Source organism: Mucor mucedo, assembly GCF_025094135.1.
Source record: "Mucor mucedo strain NRRL 3635 chromosome Unknown EV154scaffold_6, whole genome shotgun sequence".
NCBI lineage: Eukaryota > Fungi > Mucoromycota > Mucoromycetes > Mucorales > Mucoraceae > Mucor > Mucor mucedo.
This window is the reverse complement of record NW_026252290.1, coordinates 71034-90987: the sequence shown is the minus strand read 5'-3', so window position 1 is coordinate 90987 and position 19954 is coordinate 71034. Positions and strand designations below refer to the sequence as shown.

Sequence of the window (19954 nt, the reverse complement as noted above, 5' to 3'; positions counted from 1 at the left end):
GGTTGATACATAATTTCTTGATAGGTAGTAGAGTAAAAAGCTTCTTTTTTTTTTTATGTAGTTTTCATGCAAAATAAGCAAAAAGTTTTTTTTTTTTTTTTTGACAGCTGAAACAAAATGTTTTATGAAATAATAATTTCAACATTTTTATCTTTTAGTTCGTTTTGAATCGACTCTAGAAATGGCTCTTCTTTAAAAAATGGATTTATTTCAACTTCAGCAGCCAAACTGGGATCAAGCCGGATCACTAGTTTTCTTGTCTTGTCACAAGCATTTGAAAATACCACAGCTACAAAGTCTTTAATGGGCCCTACCAATAACCAAATATCTGATGGCTCTGTGAAATGACTAGGAAAAGCCCTTGTATATTCAATCTCCAAATATTGAATTGATTTTGGCATATGCTCACCCAACAATCCAGGTCCTATACTGAAATCCACAAGCTGTAATTGTTCCAACTGTGACATCATGGCAAAGCATTCAGATATAGCTGCTTCTGCATCTGCTCGCACTGGTTGTAACACAGAGCATCGATGACCCACCTTTGATAATTTTCCCAACTGATCCCATCCATGCAAACTCAAATGTGAAAGTCCTGCATTATGTTGCATCACAGTGCCAAAAGTCTCCCTCCAAACAAGTGGTGTCCATGCAAAGCAAAACCCAAAATGAAGTCTTTCCAAATGTCGTAAACTTTTCATAAACTCGTACTTGTGATTCAATTCATAACTAATATTATCCCATGACTGTAGTAGGATTTGAATCCCCTGATCATATCTCTCGATATCTGCGAGATAATAAAGTTCGTCGCGTGTTTCTTCGGTATCCTCCAGAATCGTTAGTATATTGCGTTGATCGAACAATTCCTCATCACGTATACTTGTCAACCTGAATGACTTGACTAGTGTCAATTCACCATTTAATTTGCTTACAGTATGTATGGGTGCGAACCCTGAATGCCCATCTTCTTTAAATTCAAATTGGACACGTTCCAAACATGTGTGTTTCTGTATCAAATCCGCGCTAAATCGTCTAGAGTCACACCAAGTCTCGATCTCTGTGCACACAAGCCAACCTAGTTTATCTGATTTAGTTACAAGCTGCTGCGATACGTGGTCGATTTCTGCCAGACAGAGATTCGAGGTATGTAAGTGTTCAATCTGAGTCAGGTGTTGAAACGGCAATGGTCTTAAATGGGCATGACGACTCTCGATCGGTTTGGATAAATAAAGGGACCGGACCGCTTGGACAAGCGAAGAGGATAAAAGTCGTGTGTAGGCTGCATGAAAATTCGGTTTATCTATCACAAGCTTTCGCCACTTGTAAAAAAAAAGTTATGGTGTTTTTTTTTTTTTAACATTCATGTTTTAAAATTGCTCATGACAGACTAAGACTTACAACAGAAGGTCGGTGCGAGATGGCGTACCATTGACGACACACTTGAGATAATGTACATAATGTCCAAGGACACCCATCACACGCTATAAATATGAGCTCCAGGCAATCATCGCTTAATCTGTTGATGAGTGTCATTATGTTGTTAAATAGTAAAAAAGAAGAAAATAAAAATACAGGTTGATTGCACACGCGTATTAATCACCGATTATTTGGTTTCACAATTTCAACAGTGATGTTAATTTTTTTTAGCACCTACAAGATCCTTTTTCGGAAATGTCTAGACCTCCGTATTTTTTTCAAACGTATTTTTTTTGTACCACTTACAGGAATTCTGGCCAGAAGACCAGCAGACCAGTATGATTGCACCTATTTACAGTCCAATCCCAGCTATTCACGGTTCGTGAGTTCCAAAAACTCAAGAACTCTGCCTAGGAGGTCGCCCTCCTATTGCAAAGATTAGCCGCAGCCGCAATATCACAATTATATATCTTTTTCGATTTAGCTTCTTTTCAAAGAAACAAGAGTCACTACTAAACTAACCTTTTTATGTGATCGGTTACTTTCATACGATAAAAGAAGTATGTTAAGGAAAAAGAAAAGGAGAAGAACAAAGTGTGTGAACCAGCTTTATTTATTGATAAACAAGCTTATGTCAGGATGATTTCATTTGTCTATTTTATCATTCATAATGTTTAAGCCTTTACTTAAAATAGAAACAGTTGCAAAAACCTCCCAAGCAAGTCAGAGCTTGGTAATTGTCTATCTGCATTCCAGTAGTAGCTTGTAATGGCAGTAAAGCAGATTTTATGGAAAACAGAAAACGATCATCCAATGAAGTTTAGATGATATGGCATGTCAATCGACGTGTAGACCATCACGTTTGAAAAAATACGTTTGAAAAAATACGTTTGAAAAAATACGTTTGAAAAAATACGTTTGAAAAAAATACGGAGTTCTAGACATTTCCTCCTTTTTCTTTAGTTCATTTTCAGTCTTTTCGTACCTTTCCATGTCAAATATTAATCACTTTTTTGATGATTATATAAATCGTATCAGGTTGATTTTACTTGAATTATAAATCGCTTGTTCTCGTCATACCACTGAAAGTCTATTCACAAGGTGAAAACTCATGGCGAGTAAATATATGCTTCAGATCTATCAATATATTACCAGTCTATTGGAATGTAATGCTTTAAGCAGCATAAACCTCAATGGTTTATCCACTCTGACTACTATGTAGATACTCAGTATGGAAGGACTAAATTTAAAGTAATATGCTTCACTACAATTCATTGGTACTTCAAAAATTAGGATTATCCCACCTATCTTTTAAGTTTTTTTTTTTTTTCAAGTACATGGCTGTCAGAAAAAAAAAAAAACTTGTCTGACACCTAAACACTTTTTAGCTGCGTAGCTTGGTGCAAGCCGAAAAACAAAAAAGAGTCAATTTACGTCGTCCGACTCAGGGATTTATTCTATTTACGCATTAATAAACTGCAAAACCACAAATTCAACGATGGTTGTTTATGTCCTATAGAGTCATAAATCTGATTTTCTTTGAGTAAAAACACATTATTTGAGAAGTAGGTATTCTATGATTTAAAGTTGCAACACTCTCATTATTAATGAATGGAAGCCCATTAACACTGCCCAAGAGCATTAAAAATCCGCTTCATGCATTGGATTGAAGCAAAATCCAGCCAATGGAATTGCTCGTCCACGAAGAAACGGAGCGCGCGTTCTGGATCAATCTTGAAACTATACAGCTGATAGATTTGTTTATTACGGTTAAAAGTTGCAAGTGGGGTACAGTATTTGTAAAATATTTTGCTCGAAAAACTAACTGGTCAAAACAACTTCAAATACAGTCTAATCCTGAACTTGTCTTTATGGACTTGGCTCGTCTGGGTGTCTTTTGCCCCAAACGTTGATGTTTAGAAAGATTAACCATAAAGTAATAGTGGTGCAGTGTGTAGGTTACCGAGTTTTTTTTATAACTGGGTACTCGAACTCATTGATGGAATTTAGTCACATGGCTTACCTATTAAGCCTAGAAGTTCCCAAAGAAATCGGGCGACGTATCTTGTCTTTTACATAAGCTAGACAAACTTAAACGCGTAATTTTGTTGTATGAGCATGGATATTCTATAAAATACAAGGACTCAAGAGCACGCCAGGAAGATTCTGCTTTACCATTTAGGATTATCAATCTAAAGCGTCGCAAGCAAAAAATCGCCCTTGGCCTCTTTGTTATGGTGCTTCTCTTTCCTTTCACACAGAAATTTAAAAAAAGCATCATAGAAACTCTGGTAGTACATCAATTTTTTTTTTCTGTGGACAAGCACTCAAAACTTCTTCCCACCTTCTTTGACTACAACACAACAGAGTCTGGCTAGATCAACATGTGATTTGTCTCTCCTATCGGTGCAACCTTCTTCAGCTCAACGCGTATCGACTTTGGGGGTATTTATCTCGCCTCCTAAACACCCTGTTGTATCTAAGAGCAAGAAAAAGAATAGCCGGCTGACCAAATTGGTAAACAACCGGAATACAAACAAGTTCATTGATAGCCGTCCTATCATTCTTCCCTGTGCATGATCGAGCCCCCAACTGCTGAAGAAAGGATGACCAAGAAAACTAAATTGGGCAAGCAGTAGGCTCTGTAGTTGGGAAGTAAAATAACTAGAATACAAATATCAAAGTCTGATTGCAAAGAAATAAAAAGTTTTGATACATGAATAAAACTAAAATGGCTATAAGCGTGTGTTCAAAAGAGCATCACATTAATATTCAGTGAAATAATAAATACAAAACATTTTATTGTAATTGTAACGGTTTAAGAAAGATAAATTATCAATAATCGATACCAGTGAGTAGGACAGACCAGAGGCATTTGAGGAGTTTATTTGAGTATTTAACAGATGCCATTAACAAGAACAGGACAGATTTTAGTTTATAAAGCATTGCAAGGGAACTTGTGTCCGTAATCATCATAGCAATATTTGATACCGACTCTCTTTTCAACGTTTGCAGCATAGGTGGTAGCAACGAAAGCTAAGACGACAAGAAGGGTACTTTTGAGCATTGTTGTAAATAAAAGATGTTTATGATAATGCTTAAACTAAAGATGAAAAAGATCGTCTTTTATAACAATTCTATGTGTTTGTACAATAGCGATAAGTGTGACTTTTAATGGTCATCTAAAACTAATGTTACAGTAAGCATGATAAGTAAGGTGTAGCTTTGTTTGTAATCTAAGGAAGACATTCCACAATAAATTACAGCCATTTTGAAGGTTATTTCATCTTGATTCCGCTGGAGGTAGTGCAACGGCATTATTTTTTGTTGTTGTTGTATATGTGATATCTTTAACCCGATTCAAAGACTCATTATGACTATAAAGGTAACTTTATCTATTTTGGGCAATAAAGATTTTTACAGCGGGACTTGTCTAACCATGATTGTTTACAATGATACAAAAAGAGTGATGCACAACTATCACATTGCGATAGATAGCGAGTTCTTAAAATAGATGGTAACCAAGACAACGTTTTTTATCAGCTCATGATATACGTGTTTCCATCCAGTTTACTTGGTGAGAGATACACCAGCAGTGTAATATAATGATATCTATGCACATACACTGTGAAGAAAGGTAATTTTCACTTAAAACACAAACTTATTTTTCTGGAAAGTCATATCCGCGGGTGTTACAATAATTTTTATATAACACATTTATTTTCTCTTTCTTTCAGTAAGAAAATAAGACAGCGGTTATCAATCTATTTGTATACAGAAGAACTTTTCAATATTCAAGGTTTCATTATTGACAGAACGTAACAATATGTGATAGTTGGTATAATAAATACTGATTACAATCACCAATAATGAGAACATTTTAGCATAAATGAGAAGTAGTTTAAAGTAACCACAGGGATATGATTGGTCCACAAGAGTGCACACACTTTATTTTTTCTTACAACATGCTACAACAGTCTCTGTATCACAATTGTACGCTCCATGTTATTCCTTCTGATATGCTTCTTTTTTTGTAGAAAACGCCATGAGCCACTTTGTTTCTTTAATGATACACTTCAGAATACAGATAACAAGAACACCAAACCCTTCCTGATACTGATAGCTTATTACAACCATGATAAAAAATTGTTATGCCTCATAATTAAATGTACAATGTCACGGTTTCGTCATAATTTAGGTAAATTAGACCTTATCATTCGAACCAAAGAAGAAATATATGCTGCATGTCAACGCAAACAAACCAATGCTCAATTCTTATTATGACAGTGGTACATAGTAAAGATAAAAACGATGAGAAACCCCCACCAACATCAATAGATAGAAAAATAACAAGTAACAATTGATCAAGTCTACAATGCTCGCTGAAATATTAGGATTATTGGTATAACTATTTTAAAACCTATTATCTATTTTATTTCGGCAGACGATGTATCACCAAGGATCTTCATACATGGCAAAAGAAGAAGAATGATTTTTTAGCCATGATCCCGTTACACAAATACACGGTCACTTTTTGTCGGCCTATTTTGACATGGCCCTGAATAAGAAAAAAAAAAAAGAGACTCTTCCTAAGATTATGAGTGAAAAGATTCCAAAGCTTGGTCAAGATCTCATTGCGGGTACAGTGGGAGGATGGGCTCAAGTGATTGTGGGCCAACCCCTCGACACGATTAAAGTGCGTTTACAAACTCAACCTTCACCTGCCATTTACAAGAATGCCACCGATTGTTTCCGTCAGCTGGTCCGACAGGAAGGAGTAAGGAATGAACCCCTCGAGAGAAGAATAAAAAGGTTACTAAATAACATTTTTTTCTCTACAGTTGAAGGGTTTATATCGTGGTGTTATGCCTCCTTTGGCGGGTATTGGATTCTGGTAAGCCGCACGCAACAATAAAAAAAAAAAAATCGATTTTATGCTTACTTTTTCTTCAAGTAATGCAGTCATGTTTACATCCAATGGATATTTTAGACGTTTATTACAGCATGATGGAAAAGCATTATCAATCGGTAAAAGATACAGTGATACAGTTATCTGATTAATATATTAATTGTCTTTATACTAGTCGAAATTGGATTGGCAGGATCAATGGCAGGCTCTGTCATGGCATTTCTCAATTGCCCTATCGAGCTTTTAAAAGTCAAGTTACAAACTCAAGATCCCAAGGGAGTGATAGGCCTTTCTGGAAAGCTGGAGCCACCCGTAAGTCTAACTTAATTTGGTGTAATTTATGGTACTTAATCCGTCATTTGATAGTTCAAAGGAGTGATTGATTGTGGTATCCGTAGTGTACGTGCACAGGGATTTATGGGCATATATCGTGGTATGAACATGACATTATTGAGAGATGTACCCGGATATTTTGCATACTTTGGTAAGTTACACGGAAGAACAGGAAAGTTATAGAAAAACTAAAACGTATTAAAAATAGTCGGTTATGAGAGTTTCAAATTACTTTTTAAATCCATGAGAGAAGATGGTGAGCTAACCACGTTTGATTTATTGATGGCGGGTGGATTATCTGGATTTGCTGCTTGGGTGCCATCCTACCCTCAAGACGTAATTAAAAGTTGTTACCAAAACGACCTTAGATATAAATCGTATGGAGAAGTGATAAAGACACTCATGAAGACTACAGGTCCTAAAGCTTTCTTTAACGGTATTGCTCCTGCTATGGCAAGAGCATTCCCAGCAAATGCAGCGACTTTCTTTGCCTATGAAATGGCCATGAAAGCCATGCAATAGCCATTTTTTTTTGTATACCTATAGAAGCAGAAAAAAACAAAATAAAAACAATTAGAAGTCAATGTTGTACCTACTGTCAAATATAAAACTTGACAGCTTCGGGTCATTGAGAGGAGATTATGCATTTAGGCATTTTGGCAGGTGATGTGTGTGACGGTTTAACAGAGACGGTTTTTTTTAAACAAAAAAAAAAAGAAAAAAAAAAAAGGGAAAAAAAAAAAGTTTCTACTTTACACAATACAACCATGGCGAAAGGAACCGAAGCACAAGCTGTTCAGAAAGTGAATGCTCGAGATTTAAAAAGAAGCCAGGACAAGGAAGATTTAGAGACTTTGGAGAAAAATGCCTGTCAACCTGTAAGTTAATTTTGTCAATCGATCCAATAAAAGAAAGCGATTAACATTCTTCGAAAAAATAATAATAGGAAAACTACAGTACCGCCAAATACTTTACTGATTTACCACTTTCAGCAAAGACCCAAAAAGGTCTCTCTCAATGTAACTTTAAGCAAATGACTGAGATTCAACGTAAGGGTATTCCCCTTGCTTTGGCCAAGCGTGATGTTTTAGGTGCTGCCAAAACCGGTAGTGGTAAAACCTTGACCTTCCTTATTCCCGTAAGTGCATTGTTGTGCTAAATATAGGCCCCGATGTCTAACCCATTACATAGCTTCTCGAGATCTTGTACAGACAATCATGGAATGCAGCTGATGGATTAGGTGCCTTAGTTATTTCACCTACTCGTGAATTAGCTGTGCAAATTTTCGAAGTATTAAAAAAAATTGGTAAAGCACATACCTTTTCAGCAGGTTTGATTATTGGAGGTAAAGAATTCAAGGTGGAGCAAGAGCGTATTGCCCGCATGAACATTTTGGTGTGTACACCCGGCCGTCTTTTACAACACATGGATCAATCTGTTGGATTTTCTTGCGACAATCTTCAAGTCTTAGTATTGGATGAAGCCGATCGTTGTATGGATATGGGTTTCCAAAACACCATGAACGCCATTATTGACAATTTGCCTCGTCAACGACAAACCTTGTTATTTTCCGCTACCCAAACACGATCCGTCAAAGATTTAGCTCGATTATCACTCAAGGATCCCGAATACGTTGCCGTTCACGAAAAGGCAGAACACAGTACACCAAAGACCCTCAGTCAACATTATGTCGTAGCCGAACTTCCCAAGAAATTAGACGTACTTTACTCATTTGTCAAATCTCACTTGAAGAACAAGACAATTGTTTTCCTTTCCAGTTGTAAGCAAACACGATTTGTGTTTGAATCCTTCTGTAAGTTACAACCGGGTGTGCCCATCATGCATTTGCACGGTAAACAAAAGCAAACGAAACGTGTGGATATTTTCAGAAAGTTTACTTCGAGTCAACATGCTGTTCTTTTGTGTACGGATATTGCTGCTCGTGGTTTAGATTTCCCTGCAGTGGATTGGGTACTTCAATTGGATTGCCCTGAAGATGCTGATACCTATATTCATCGTGTGGGTCGTACTGCTCGATTTGCTGCTGATGGTCATGCCTTGATGATCTTGAACCCCTCTGAAGTCGAGGGCATGTTGGAAGAATTAAAAAAGAAGCGTGTACCTATTGAGGAAATCAAGATCAGAACCAGTAAACAACAAAGTATTCAAAAACAACTTCAAAGTTTCTGTTTCCAAGATCCCGAGATCAAATACCTTGCACAAAGAGCCTTTGTCGCTTATATGCGATCCATTTATCTCCAACGCAACAAAAAGGTGTTTGATGTTACGGCTTTACCTGCAGAAGAATTCGCTCTTTCTCTTGGTTTAGCTGGTGCTCCCAAGATCAAATTTGTCAAGAAGGCAGAAAAGAAGATCATGGGTGCTCAAGAAAAGAAGGAAGCATCGGATGAATCTGAAGAAGAAGAAGAGGAGGAGGTCGCAGCACCAGTCAAGGAACAAAAGACCAAGATTGACCGTATGTTTGGCAGAAAGAATCAAGATATTTTATCAGAGCATTATAGCAAGCTTGTTGATTTCGAAGGAGATAAGATCAAATTGGAAGGAGGAGCTGATGATGAAGACGATGATGATTTCCTTACACTTCAACGTGCTGATCATGCTTTGGAAAGTGAAGAGGAAGACGATATGAACGAAGTTGAAGGAGAAAATATATCCAAGAGAAAGTTGAAGATGAGTAAAAAAGAAAGAGCAAAGAACATGCCTCGTGGTGACAAAACCATCTTTGATGATGAAGGTGTTGCTCATGCCATGTATGAACTTGTGGATGAAAAGGATTTCTTGAAGGATGGTGATGCAAAGTCCCAGATTAAGGCTTTCATTGATGAAAAGGGTGAGCTTATGCAAACTGCTGATAAAGAAGATAAAGAAACTGTCAAGCAAAAGAAACTCGCAAAGAAGATCAAGAGAAAGGAAAGAGAGAGAGCTGCTTTGAAGGAAGGTGAGAGTGGTTCTTCTTCAGAAGAAGAGGGAAGCGGTGATGAAGGTTCTGCCATGTCTGAAGATGAGGAAGAGCCTGAGAGAAAGAGAAAGTGGTTCGAGGATGAAAGCTCAGACGAAGACTCCAACAAGAAGAGAGTGATTGATGTCGCTGCACCCGAGACATTGGAAGACCAAGAAGCACTTGCACTGAAGCTTTTGGGCGCTTAAATTATAATAAAAAAGTGTGCTGTATCATATAAGTAATTAGAAATAAAAAGAAATAACAGTAAATGTGTTCCTGTATAGTGTGTGTGTGGCTTAAAAATAAAGTGGATGGCTTTTAAAAAGGCACATAAAATTTAGTGTTTTGCTTTCCCGTATAAATAAATATCTTTTTTTTTTTTTTTTTTTTTTATTTTCTATTTGCGGAAATGTCAAACGATGAAGTTATAGCTTTGAAGCAGCATTGTTTAGCCCTAGAGTTAAGGAGTGACCCTATTAAAGGAAGAGGAGTGTTTACAAGGGAAAGACTAGTCCGAAATACGCTTGTAGAGATTTCACCTATATTGTTGTTTAATGAAGAAGAATACGCAAGTCATGGGAAATACACTGTACTGGATCAATACACGTATTGCTGGCAAGGTGGATTTGCACTTGCGCTTGGATTAGGCTCTATGTTTAACCATGATAGCTCACCGAATGTTGGTTTTATTCGAGATATTCCTAATAAATTAATCAGATACGTTACTTTAAGGGACATTGAGAAAGAGGAGGAGTTATGTATATCCTATGGCAATCATTTGTGGTTCGAGGATGATTCCAATGATCAAACACAAGTCTCTTCTGATGAAGATGAACCTTTTCCCTTTGCTGCCGATGATGATTAACTCCTTAACTAAATAATAATTTCTCCCTAATATTAATCATCATCATAATAAAATAAACAGACACACACACACACACACACACATACACACACACAAACTTTATTTTTTTTTCCCTCTGTGTGGGTGTTATGCATCAAAATCATCATGTGATGGATTAAAGTTGCGTTTTCAATATTATCCCCTTCTTTTTTTCTCATTTTCTTTTTTCGCCCTTTTTCCTTCTCTTTTCCAATTCTTTAAAGTATGACAACAACAGTGACAACAGCCAGTTCTATTATAGGCTATAAAGTTGGAAACATTTATAAAATAGGTGCCAAGATTGGTTCAGGCTCATTTGGAGAGATTCACAGAGGTAAAAAAAAAGAAAATTATCGTATTGCAAGGAAGCAACTAAAAAGCGTGATAAAATATATATAAATAGGCATTGACGAAAAATCAGGAGAAGAAATCGCTATAAAATTAGAAAAAGTAACGGCCAAACACCCTCAATTGGAATATGAATATCGTGTATATAAGGCAATCGGTAGTGCCACAGGCATACCCAGAGTTCGACATTTTTCGACAGAGTACAATTACAACAGCATGGTTATGGATAAACTAGGACGTAAGTACTCTAATGTATCTTATGTATTATGTTCTAAATCATGTGTAATCTTTACAGCATCACTTGAGGATTTGTTTAATTTCTGCAAGAGAAAGTTCTCACTTCCGACAGTAATTATGTTGGCAGATCAAATGATTACAAGAATCGAATATTTACACTCGAAAAAGTTTATTCACCGTGATATTAAACCAGATAACTTCCTGATGGGTTTAGATGGTCATAACTACCTTGTTAATTTGATAGATTTTGGATTGGCCAAAAGATATAGAGACTCCAAGACAAATGCACATATACCATGGAGAGAAGGAAAAAACCTGACAGGAACAGCAAGATATGCCAGTATACACACCCATCTTGGACGAGGTATGGATACATTTCTACCAGCTATTACTTACCTGTATACTAACACTTAAGCAGAGCAATCTCGCAGAGATGACTTGGAGTCACTCGGCTATGTGCTTGTCTATTTTTATCGAGGCTCTTTACCTTGGCAAGGTTTGAAAGCCAAGACAAAAAAGCAAAAGTATGACATGATCAGTAACAGAAAAGTAACAACGCCACTTGATAAACTATGCAAAGGAATGCCGTTTGAATTCATGACGTATCTTGACTACACTCGCAAGTTAACCTTTGAAGGACAGCCAGACTATAACTTTTTGCGTGATTTATTTAGAAAGGTTGCCATTCGTGAAGGCATCGTCCTTGATTTCCAGTTTGACTGGTTAATATTTATGATGGAAAAGGATAACAAGATTAAAGGCATAAGTACAATGGATACAAACAAGCTTGTCGTTCCTCAACAGCAAGTTATTTAATACACGTGATCTCTGCTTGAATTTTTACTTTTTTTTTTCTTCTCTCTCTTTCTCTTCTCTTTTCTTCTTTCATAAACACAAACATGTCTGACCAAGGTAGCATTGGCCATATTAATTAATAAAGCCCTTCTTTTTTTGCTAACAATAAACGTTAAAGGCTCTACCTATGCCGTACTTCAAAGTGTACCAGTCATGATATCTCCCCAATATAGATTACCAAAGAAGGTTTGTCTCTTTTTTTTTCAAACAGCATGGTTTTAAACACGGTATTCACACGCAACTAGATTATGGTTTCGTCTGAATTAAAAATGGTGCCTGACGACATAAAGAAACTAGTAAGATGACCTTTTTCTTAATGTACAATCTAGACTTAATCTCTCTCTTTCTCCGTAAGCCAGCATACCCATTTGCAGTAGAACGAGATGTTATCGCTCAAGTAGAAGCGGCCCGAAAACAAACGTTTGAAGCAGAAGAGGCTTTTAAGCTCTTGAAGAAACAATACCAAGAAGAAAAGCTCAACCAGAGAAAAGCTGCTGCCCGAAAAATCGCTCCCGGTTTTCTCGACACAGATACTCGTATTTTGAAGCCAGAGCAAACCTACGTGCAAGAATTCCCTATGCACCCCAATAATACGTCAACGGAAGATGAAGCAGCGAGTTCAAACACATCACCTCATACTTTACAACCGTACGTTAATTATGACAAGGCATTTACCGCAGAGTCTGGTCCAGATAAAGTAAAAACAACGTGTATATTTTATATGTGTTCGTATTTTGCATATTTAACTATTTTTTCTCATGGTATAGCAATTCGATTATCACAAGTTCGAACAAGGATTGGCTCCAGCAGACCCTTGGGATACACCAGAGAATGATATGGTGGCCTTAAGATCCATTCTTAGTAGTCCCAAGACGGATTATAATGCAAACCGTGCATCCACACCAGCTTCTTACCCACCTCAACAATACCAAGCCCAACCACAACAGCAACAACAACATCATCAACAACAACATCAACAACAACATCAACACCAACAACAGCCAACTCAAGCTGCACGACCTTATCAAAAGAATGAAGGAGGTAAAATGGACATTGAATAATAATAATAATAATAATAAACTAACATTCATGATAATAGTTTACTGGAATTTCCAAGGAAATAACAACGGAAACATGTATCCACCTCAACAAAGACAGATGCATTCGACGAGCTCTGTACCTGCATTACCGCCCAAATTATTTGGCAATTCTTCGAATTCTTCCTCACCAGTGATTTCACCACCACCACCCGTACTTCCGCCACCCAGTGACTATCATAAATCCAATACGACACCTACACCCCCTCCTTTGCCTCCATTACCAATTACACCGAACGAGAATTTAATCACAGAGTTGGGTAATATGGGATTCTCAAGAGCTCAAGCGATCGATGCATTAGAAAAGAACGATCATGACTTAATCAAGGCAACCAACTTTCTTTTGGATCAAGCATAAGGATTTTTTTTTAAAAAAATAAAAAAATAAAAGAGAGAATAGTTTATAAAACAAAAAAGAAGAAAAAAAAAACAAAGGAGAAAGATCAAAGTGTATTGTTTACGTGTATAAAAAAGTGTGTGGTGACGGGATTATGAACCCCACCATGAAAGAAGACCCAAACCATCCTCTGAAATTGCGCACTATATATATATATACAAAATTAATTTGTTTCCATGGCGACTAATTTTAAAAGAGAGTTAATACTTACAGTGATGGAGTAAGGTGGTATCTTGGTTGAGTTAGCAGCAAGGTCGCTATTTGCTGCAATATCAGCAACAGATTGACGTCTCCCAGAAGTTGAGATGGGATGATTTGTCGGTGTAGTATCTGTAAATTGTTCACGCAACACTCTAAATCGAATTGATTCTTCTATATCCATGAACATTTTTTCACCCTCATAATTCCATACCCAAACTTGTTCTGCTGGGTCACTGATAATAAAAGGACGGATGAGTATATGTGGTTCGTCTTTTTTTTTTTTGTCCCTTTTCTCTCTTACAATTTGGATCCAGGTTGAAGTGCTCCGCCAGGAATTAAAATATCGTCAAAAAATCCCATTGAAACTTAAAATAAACGTTTAACACTCTTTCTTGCAAACATGGACACACAAAGCTTACCTCGTACACCACTGGGCGAACAACTCTTGATTTTACCGGTCAAAATCTCACCTACAAAAGGTCTGAAAACGACCACTCTAAAGGTCACTATTTTATCTTGTGAGAAAGAGAAAAAAAGGGAAAAAAAAGGACAGACAGAACAAAGCAAAGGAAGAGGGGGAATCGAGGAAAGGCTTTTATTTACCTTTAATGTAACTGCAGCCATCGCCATAAAGAATGAATCCTTCAGAAGTGTGTAAAATATCGTGGACGCATATACAAAGACCTACTTCTTGCACAACCTTATTGGCAAATTTTTCGTTCAATACATCGGTAATCGCACCATTGTCTTCCTTTTTAAAGTCATTAGGTACAATTTTAACTGTGTCTTCAATTTCAGAAAGAATGAACATTTCAATGAGTGCCAAAAAAAAAAATATGTACAAAAGAAGGACACAAAAAATTCTTTTTTTGATAGGCCAAAATGTGACTTTGGATCGCCCTCTTAAAAAAAAGTGACAACCCACCATCATGTTGGATTCCCTCCCATCAATACACTGGTTGTTTTCTTGGTATTGGGCCTTGTTTTTTTTTCTGGCGCTCCAACAAAATGAGCTAAAAAGTTAGTTTCGCATACGATTGGACCCAAAATAGTACAGGAAGGCTGGCTTGCTCAATCTCAAGACTTGTATCCTCACGTTTTAAATGGTTGTTCTATTCCAATTTACATCTTTACACATCTACATCATGGCAACAGCCATGAAGGGTCCAGATTATAAAAGAAAATTTCCTAGAACAAACTACTGATACGCCTACCCATGTAGAATTCATGTAGTGGATTAACCTCTGGTTCAATTGAATGAAACAATTGTTCGAAGTCACTTTTTTGAGTGACAAACAAATAAATGCTTATATTTGTTGTTAAGGATTTATATATATCTCTCTCTCTCTCTCTATTTCTCTCTCTCCTTTTTTCTTTTTTTTTTAAAATACAAAAATAGGAACCATGTCTACGGGAAAGAAAAAACAGGAAGAAGTAGTAGTTGAAGAAGAACCCAAGTCAAGATTCTTTCCTGAAAAAGGTAAATGCATTATCTTTTATTTCACGCGTTTTTTTTGGAGGTCTCAATTTATGGTGATCTTTACTTGTAGAAGGCACAAATCTTCAGATATACATCGCATCCGTAGATGACTCCAAAAAATTTGAGGTGGATACAACCTGCTTGTTTTCCAAGTGGTACGACATTACACCCAAGAAAATAAGCAGCCTGGTGGTACGAAAAACAGTGTAAAAACGGATTCTATATTTCACTTTTGTTACTAAAAAAAGGGGGCTTTACTTGTCAATAGAACACATTACGTACAACTGAGATCCTAAAAGAATGTAATCAAAAAGAAAAAGATACCGCAGAAGAATTGGCACAAAGTCTATTAGAAGAAAGGTACCGCCCATATCTTAAACTTAAATACCCTTTCACTAAATGCACCCTCTCACACTCCCCATTCTTTTTTTATTATTTCAGCAAAAAAATAGACATTGTTAAAAAAGACAACTTCTTTAATGAAGAGGTGACAGTGGAGGAACGGGAAATTATAGCTCAGCGTGTGGCACTTCAGCAAAGACAATTTGCAGCTTATGAAAGACGTGAGAATATCAGAAAATCTGCCAAGATCAGAAAAATGTTTGATTACGTATGTGACGAAGAGATTTTAGAGTGTCTCAAAGACTGCAATGGAGACGAAGTAAGATCATAACTGAAAAAAGATAAGAAGAAAACTATCATTCAATGCCAAAGTAATCTTTATTTATAACAGGATGAGGTTATTTATCGTCTAACAAAACCGGCGTATTTGTGTGACATTCGTAAAGCTATTTCATTGAAATACGCCAAAGAAGAAGAAAGTTATGCACCTTTGATGACTTCTGAACAGCGGACCGCTTACGAACAGCTCTTAAAAAAGAGATCAGTTACTTTAAAGAAAACAACCAATGATCAAGCCAAAAAGTGAGTTATTATCTTGTTTTTTTAGTACAAACATATATGTTAAACAATGGCTTTTTTTTTTACAGACAATATCGTATGTGTGGCAGATTAGGTCTAGATGAGGCTTTGGAGCAATTCCAAAATAATCAAATTGATCCTGAAAAGGCCTTTGAAGGATGGTCACAGGCCCGTATTAAGGCTTACCAAATGATTGATCAAAATCCTAACAGTTACTATTATCGATTCAATGCGCCTGGTGAAGTACAACGTAAAGGACAGTGGGACGAGGTAAAAGTAGTTCTACAAACGCCTAGGAGCTATCGACTAAACATTAAGTTTCTTTTTCTTTTCTTTTTTAGCCTGAGAAAAAAATGTTCTTTGACAGATTAGCTGATGTCGGTGCAAATGGTCAATGGGGATTATTTTCTATGACTATTCCTGGAAGAGTTGGCTACCAGGTACATCTTGCATGATTAGAATAGCTGTATCAGAAACTCACGTCTTTTCTTTTCTAAAGTGTTCCAACTTTTATAGACTTTTAGTCGAGACACAAACCATCAATGATCCTAATTATGTGCTTGATGAGCGTGGTAAAGCGCATTACTTGTTTGATAAAAAAAGCGCTGATGGACAAATCAAAAAAACGTTTCGTACCCATTCCAAACACGCTTCCAACTCAGATCCTGCGGACGAGAGCGGACCTTCCACAGCCTCACCACGTCGAATCAAGAAGGAACCTATGGAGGTCAAACCTGAGCTTTTAATTGATGCTCAGGAAGAGAAACCTACTGCAACGAGCACTGCTAGTGCTACAAACACACCAACAATAACAACCGGCAAAGGCAAAGGACGACGACAACCCGCCAAAGCAGGTACACGAAAACGTCGATCACGTTTCGCAGACAGTGATAGTGACGAGGACTCCAACTTGTTTGATGATGATTTCTCTGGAAACTATTCAACACGAGCTGCTCGAGATGAAGAAGATGAAAATGGTCAAAGAAAGAGCAAACGAGCACGAAGACCGACGGCAGCGGCCATTGAGTCTGGATTGGCTACAAGTGGATCATGGCACAATGAAACGGAAGAGACAGATCCGATGTGTCCTTTACCTGGCTTTGTAGACCCAATCACATTAGAGCAGGTGATCAAACCCGCCATTTCAAAATATGGACATGTGATGGGATATGACAGCTGGACTCGATGTCTAACAAATTGGGAAGGAAAAAGAAATATCTGTCCGCTGACTAAAAAGGCTCTTACAAAACGGGATTTAGGTAAGATAAATTCAATCTATAACATGTCTTAACAGGTAATTAAATTTGTTTTTTGTAGTCATACTAACATTTGATAATCTCGACGAATACAAGTAAGTATTTCGTTGCATTTAATTGCAAAAAGCAGCACCTTTTAACCGTCTATTATTAATGTAGAGACAAGATTGTAAATATGTGAATAGCAATCATCCCCATACTCCCCTTTTTTTATATATCATTTTGATTACCGCTTCTCTTTTCTCATATAAAAAAAAGGGTGACGGCAAAAGCTTTGTGTTGATTAAAAAAATGGCCTTTTGATAAATACAATTTTTGTGGTTCATAAGACAATGACACAAAGGACAATACCCCCATATCTTGCTTAGTCAACCTTGGACTTATTGATGAACAATTTAGACCTGCAGCATTGTTCTACATATATATAAATCAATCAATAGTCAAAGGATTCTCTCTTTCCATAACCTAGTTATATATCTGATTCTTAGTACAACCTCAATTTTTTTAAAATACTGCTCCATTTAAAGTCTGAACTCAATAAGACAGATCTCTCCTTTACGCACAGTTTTGTATTTAAATCCTGGTCTTAATACCTTAAAGGAATTATTTTATTGTTAGTTTTTACGATTTATAAATTTAACCTTGTAAGGAGATGGCAGAATAGATATACCACCATTTTCAGCTTTGTTGATGTCAGGCATACCATCCTCACCAGGTTCAATAAAGCATCGAGACATCAATTCAACAAATCCAATAAACGTTTCTACTTCAGCCATATGAATTGCAGGGCAAATACGTCTGTTTTTTTTTAGAAAAAAAGCATGGTCAGCATTTGTATTTTGCATAAGACGAATAAAATTACCTTCCCCATCCAAAATTGAAATGATCACGGTCTTCTACTTTACCCTTGGATGCAGCAGAAGACGTTTCCAAAGCATTCATAAATCTCTCAGGAACGAATTCATTGGGTCTGTCTGGGTAAGCCTCTGGATTTTTGTGCATACTCATCATGTTGGAGATAATAGTGGCACCCTTGGGAATGATATAGCCATCCACCTCAACTAGAATCAAGAGTATAAAAAAGTTATTACATATGCCAAGGAGATAAATAAATAAACCTACTGTCGTCATTAGCTAAATGAGGGATGCCAAAAGCCGTGATTGGCTTATATCTCATGCATTCTTTCATGGTAGAGACACAAAAGGGTAATTCTAATCTGTCACTGAAAGAAGGAAGACGACCATGACGCTCGATAAAGTTATCAATTTCAGCAGCAATTTTCACCTGAACCTCTGGATAATGACACATAATGCCAATTGTCCAACATAGATACACAGAATTCGTGTCTGTTCCAGCGCCAATTATATCCGCTAATTTAGCAAAAAAAAAAAAAGTAAGAATAAAATACTTTTTATCAGATGGCAATGTTAATATTTGTTTTGTCTGAAATCTTACAAAGGATAACCATAGTTTCTTCCTCAGATAAATCATAGTTATTTTCCTTTAGATACTTGACAAGGTTAGGTCCTTCGGCATCGTATGCTTCTTTAATTAAGGCATCAAACATAGGGTCGCGTATTTCCGTTACAAAATGCTTAAATGTTTGTCGAACACCTTTAAAGTAATCATAGATAATAAAAATTGGCAAATAGCTAGCCAAATCAAAATCCACACCACTAAGTCTAAAAGCTTCGTCAATTGTATGTGCTAACTCGATAAACTTTGGATCGTCTTTATTAGGAAAGCTCTTTCCTAACCCAATCAATGTGACAGTGTTCATAATGTACAGTTGCAAATCTTGAAACGGAAAGATACCTGCCTTAGTCTTATCAGAGGTATCTATAAGTATATCTACCAACTTTCTGGCCTCATTCTGAATAGAAGACATGTGAAGATCAATCTGTGAAGGAGCAATAGCTGCAGCGACTATGTATACAATGTATAACGTTAATCAATTTTTTTAAAGTCGATCAATGTTACGTGTTACCTGCACCTCTGGCTTTCTTCCAGGCAGCGTTCGGCTGTGAGTGCACAATACCTCTGGGGCAATAAATTTTTGTTTTAAATTAGTTATGCGATCTCCTTTGTGTTTTATTTATTATTTTTGGGTACCGTTGTGTGTTTAACTTACTTTCCTCCAAAACTGTACAAATTAAAACCAAACTCACTTTCATTTCTTTGTGAACTTTTGCTTCCGTTAGTCACCATAACTTTGTGTGCCAAATCTGGACTATCGATGGAAACCCAAGTTTGAACACCCATATGAAATTGGATGATTGGGCCAAGATTTTTATGCCATTGGGAGACTGTCTCAAAAGGCATATTTCCTAAAGAGAACATGTGGCCCACATAAGGCAAAGAAGAGCCAGGGACTGGAATTTCTTTAGTAAACTTCTTTTTGTCATGAAGTAAAGACTGTATGATCTTGTAAGATAAGTACAAAGCTACAGTTGTACTGGCAACAACCGGAGCCAAAGTTTTGGCCTGTTCGACTTGAATCATAATGTAACTAAGAGAGAGAAAGAAGGATAAACAAAAAAAAAAGCAAAAAATAAATTCTGGGTTTTATGCTTTTTTGTGAAACTGATCGATTAACATTTGTGTAGTACAAGATAAACATTATACAAATCTCCAAGCTGGGTATACATCATCTATTAA

General features: G+C 36.7%; 10 protein-coding genes across 10 annotated transcripts; 7 read left to right on the top strand and 3 right to left on the bottom strand.

The window, feature by feature from the left end:
• Window positions 1–122: 122 nt before the first annotated feature.
• EV154DRAFT_590813 (uncharacterized protein) lies at window positions 123–1605 on the bottom strand (the record flags this gene model as incomplete). Its single annotated transcript, XM_051606885.1, has 2 exons — window positions 1399–1605; window positions 123–1319 (listed from the first exon to the last, which is right to left on the bottom strand). The coding sequence occupies exons 1-2, from the start codon at window positions 1531–1533 to the stop codon at window positions 123–125; spliced, it is 1332 nt and encodes a 443-aa protein (XP_051462625.1). The 5' UTR covers window positions 1534–1605.
• A 1496-nt stretch (window positions 1606–3101) lies between these two features.
• On the top strand, window positions 3102–4191 carry EV154DRAFT_547545 (uncharacterized protein; the record flags this gene model as incomplete). The annotated part of the gene is made up of 3 exons (XM_051604762.1): window positions 3102–3324; window positions 3502–3707; window positions 3784–4191. 3 exons carry the CDS (start codon window positions 3102–3104, stop codon window positions 3994–3996), a joined length of 642 nt encoding a protein of 213 aa, XP_051462624.1. The 3' UTR covers window positions 3997–4191.
• Window positions 4192–6013: 1822 nt separating this feature from the next.
• Window positions 6014–7180, top strand: EV154DRAFT_558551 (mitochondrial carrier domain-containing protein; the record flags this gene model as incomplete). The annotated part of the gene is made up of 6 exons (XM_051605493.1): window positions 6014–6193; window positions 6258–6310; window positions 6371–6444; window positions 6501–6637; window positions 6692–6809; window positions 6867–7180. 6 exons carry the CDS (start codon window positions 6014–6016, stop codon window positions 7178–7180), a joined length of 876 nt encoding a protein of 291 aa, XP_051462623.1.
• Window positions 7181–7691: 511 nt separating this feature from the next.
• EV154DRAFT_535760 (P-loop containing nucleoside triphosphate hydrolase protein) lies at window positions 7692–9826 on the top strand (the record flags this gene model as incomplete). Its single annotated transcript, XM_051604090.1, has 2 exons — window positions 7692–7796; window positions 7850–9826. The coding sequence occupies 2 exons, from the start codon at window positions 7692–7694 to the stop codon at window positions 9824–9826; spliced, it is 2082 nt and encodes a 693-aa protein (XP_051462622.1).
• Window positions 9827–9997: 171 nt separating this feature from the next.
• Window positions 9998–10648, top strand: EV154DRAFT_258396 (uncharacterized protein). Its single transcript, XM_051594646.1, has one exon. The coding sequence runs from the start codon at window positions 10030–10032 to the stop codon at window positions 10483–10485; it is 456 nt and encodes a 151-aa protein (XP_051462621.1). The 5' UTR covers window positions 9998–10029; the 3' UTR covers window positions 10486–10648.
• EV154DRAFT_492697 (casein kinase I) lies at window positions 10561–11982 on the top strand. The gene is made up of 4 exons (XM_051599703.1): window positions 10561–10837; window positions 10907–11089; window positions 11147–11452; window positions 11507–11982. The coding sequence occupies exons 1-4, from the start codon at window positions 10729–10731 to the stop codon at window positions 11902–11904; spliced, it is 996 nt and encodes a 331-aa protein (XP_051462620.1). The 5' UTR covers window positions 10561–10728; the 3' UTR covers window positions 11905–11982.
• Window positions 11983–13456, top strand: EV154DRAFT_492692 (uncharacterized protein). The gene is made up of 6 exons (XM_051599702.1): window positions 11983–12000; window positions 12062–12129; window positions 12189–12239; window positions 12299–12640; window positions 12711–12984; window positions 13043–13456. Exons 1-6 carry the CDS (start codon window positions 11988–11990, stop codon window positions 13396–13398), a joined length of 1104 nt encoding a protein of 367 aa, XP_051462619.1. The 5' UTR covers window positions 11983–11987; the 3' UTR covers window positions 13399–13456.
• On the bottom strand, window positions 13378–14517 carry EV154DRAFT_492690 (RNA polymerase III subunit Rpc25-domain-containing protein). Its single transcript, XM_051599701.1, has 5 exons — window positions 14242–14517; window positions 14058–14144; window positions 13940–14003; window positions 13649–13871; window positions 13378–13580 (listed from the first exon to the last, which is right to left on the bottom strand). The coding sequence occupies exons 1-5, from the start codon at window positions 14447–14449 to the stop codon at window positions 13530–13532; spliced, it is 633 nt and encodes a 210-aa protein (XP_051462618.1). The 5' UTR covers window positions 14450–14517; the 3' UTR covers window positions 13378–13529.
• A 1040-nt stretch (window positions 14518–15557) lies between these two features.
• EV154DRAFT_411833 (uncharacterized protein) lies at window positions 15558–17394 on the top strand (the record flags this gene model as incomplete). Its single annotated transcript, XM_051595484.1, has 7 exons — window positions 15558–15779; window positions 15852–16042; window positions 16108–16309; window positions 16381–16479; window positions 16539–16740; window positions 16864–17298; window positions 17357–17394. Coding segments are annotated over 7 exons (1389 nt in total), but the record flags the coding sequence as incomplete, so codon positions are not given.
• Window positions 17395–17860: 466 nt separating this feature from the next.
• Window positions 17861–19812, bottom strand: EV154DRAFT_492684 (cytochrome P450). Its single transcript, XM_051599700.1, has 6 exons — window positions 19428–19812; window positions 19284–19336; window positions 18752–19222; window positions 18418–18666; window positions 18158–18356; window positions 17861–18093 (listed from the first exon to the last, which is right to left on the bottom strand). The coding sequence occupies exons 1-6, from the start codon at window positions 19796–19798 to the stop codon at window positions 17910–17912; spliced, it is 1527 nt and encodes a 508-aa protein (XP_051462616.1). The 5' UTR covers window positions 19799–19812; the 3' UTR covers window positions 17861–17909.
• Between the last annotated feature and the right edge of the window lie 142 nt (window positions 19813–19954).

Excerpts from the sequence above, each read along its gene's own strand:
- EV154DRAFT_258396 (XM_051594646.1), top strand. The coding sequence starts at position 10,030 with ATGTCAAACGATGAAGTTATAGCTTTGAAGCAGCATTGTTTAGCCCTA.
- EV154DRAFT_492692 (XM_051599702.1), top strand. Across the intron at positions 12,130-12,188 it reads AATATAGATTACCAAAGAAG|ATTATGGTTTCGTCTGAATT; the intron begins GTTTGTCTCTTT and ends ACACGCAACTAG. Across the intron at positions 12,641-12,710 it reads CAGAGTCTGGTCCAGATAAA|CAATTCGATTATCACAAGTT; the intron begins GTAAAAACAACG and ends CTCATGGTATAG.
- EV154DRAFT_492684 (XM_051599700.1), bottom strand. The coding sequence starts at position 19,798 with ATGATTCAAGTCGAACAGGCCAAAACTTTGGCTCCGGTTGTTGCCAGT. Across the intron at positions 18,357-18,417 it reads TCATTTAGCTAATGACGACA|TTGAGGTGGATGGCTATATC; the intron begins GTAGGTTTATTT and ends TCTTGATTCTAG. Across the intron at positions 18,094-18,157 it reads TTCAATTTTGGATGGGGAAG|ACGTATTTGCCCTGCAATTC; the intron begins GTAATTTTATTC and ends AAAAAAAAACAG.
- EV154DRAFT_492690 (XM_051599701.1), bottom strand. The coding sequence starts at position 14,449 with ATGTTCATTCTTTCTGAAATTGAAGACACAGTTAAAATTGTACCTAAT. Across the intron at positions 14,145-14,241 it reads TGGCTGCAGTTACATTAAAG|TGACCTTTAGAGTGGTCGTT; the intron begins GTAAATAAAAGC and ends AAGATAAAATAG. Across the intron at positions 13,581-13,648 it reads TACCACCTTACTCCATCACT|TGCGCAATTTCAGAGGATGG; the intron begins GTAAGTATTAAC and ends ATATATATATAG.
- EV154DRAFT_492697 (XM_051599703.1), top strand. The coding sequence starts at position 10,729 with ATGACAACAACAGTGACAACAGCCAGTTCTATTATAGGCTATAAAGTT. Across the intron at positions 11,090-11,146 it reads GGTTATGGATAAACTAGGAC|CATCACTTGAGGATTTGTTT; the intron begins GTAAGTACTCTA and ends TAATCTTTACAG. Across the intron at positions 11,453-11,506 it reads ACACACCCATCTTGGACGAG|AGCAATCTCGCAGAGATGAC; the intron begins GTATGGATACAT and ends ACACTTAAGCAG.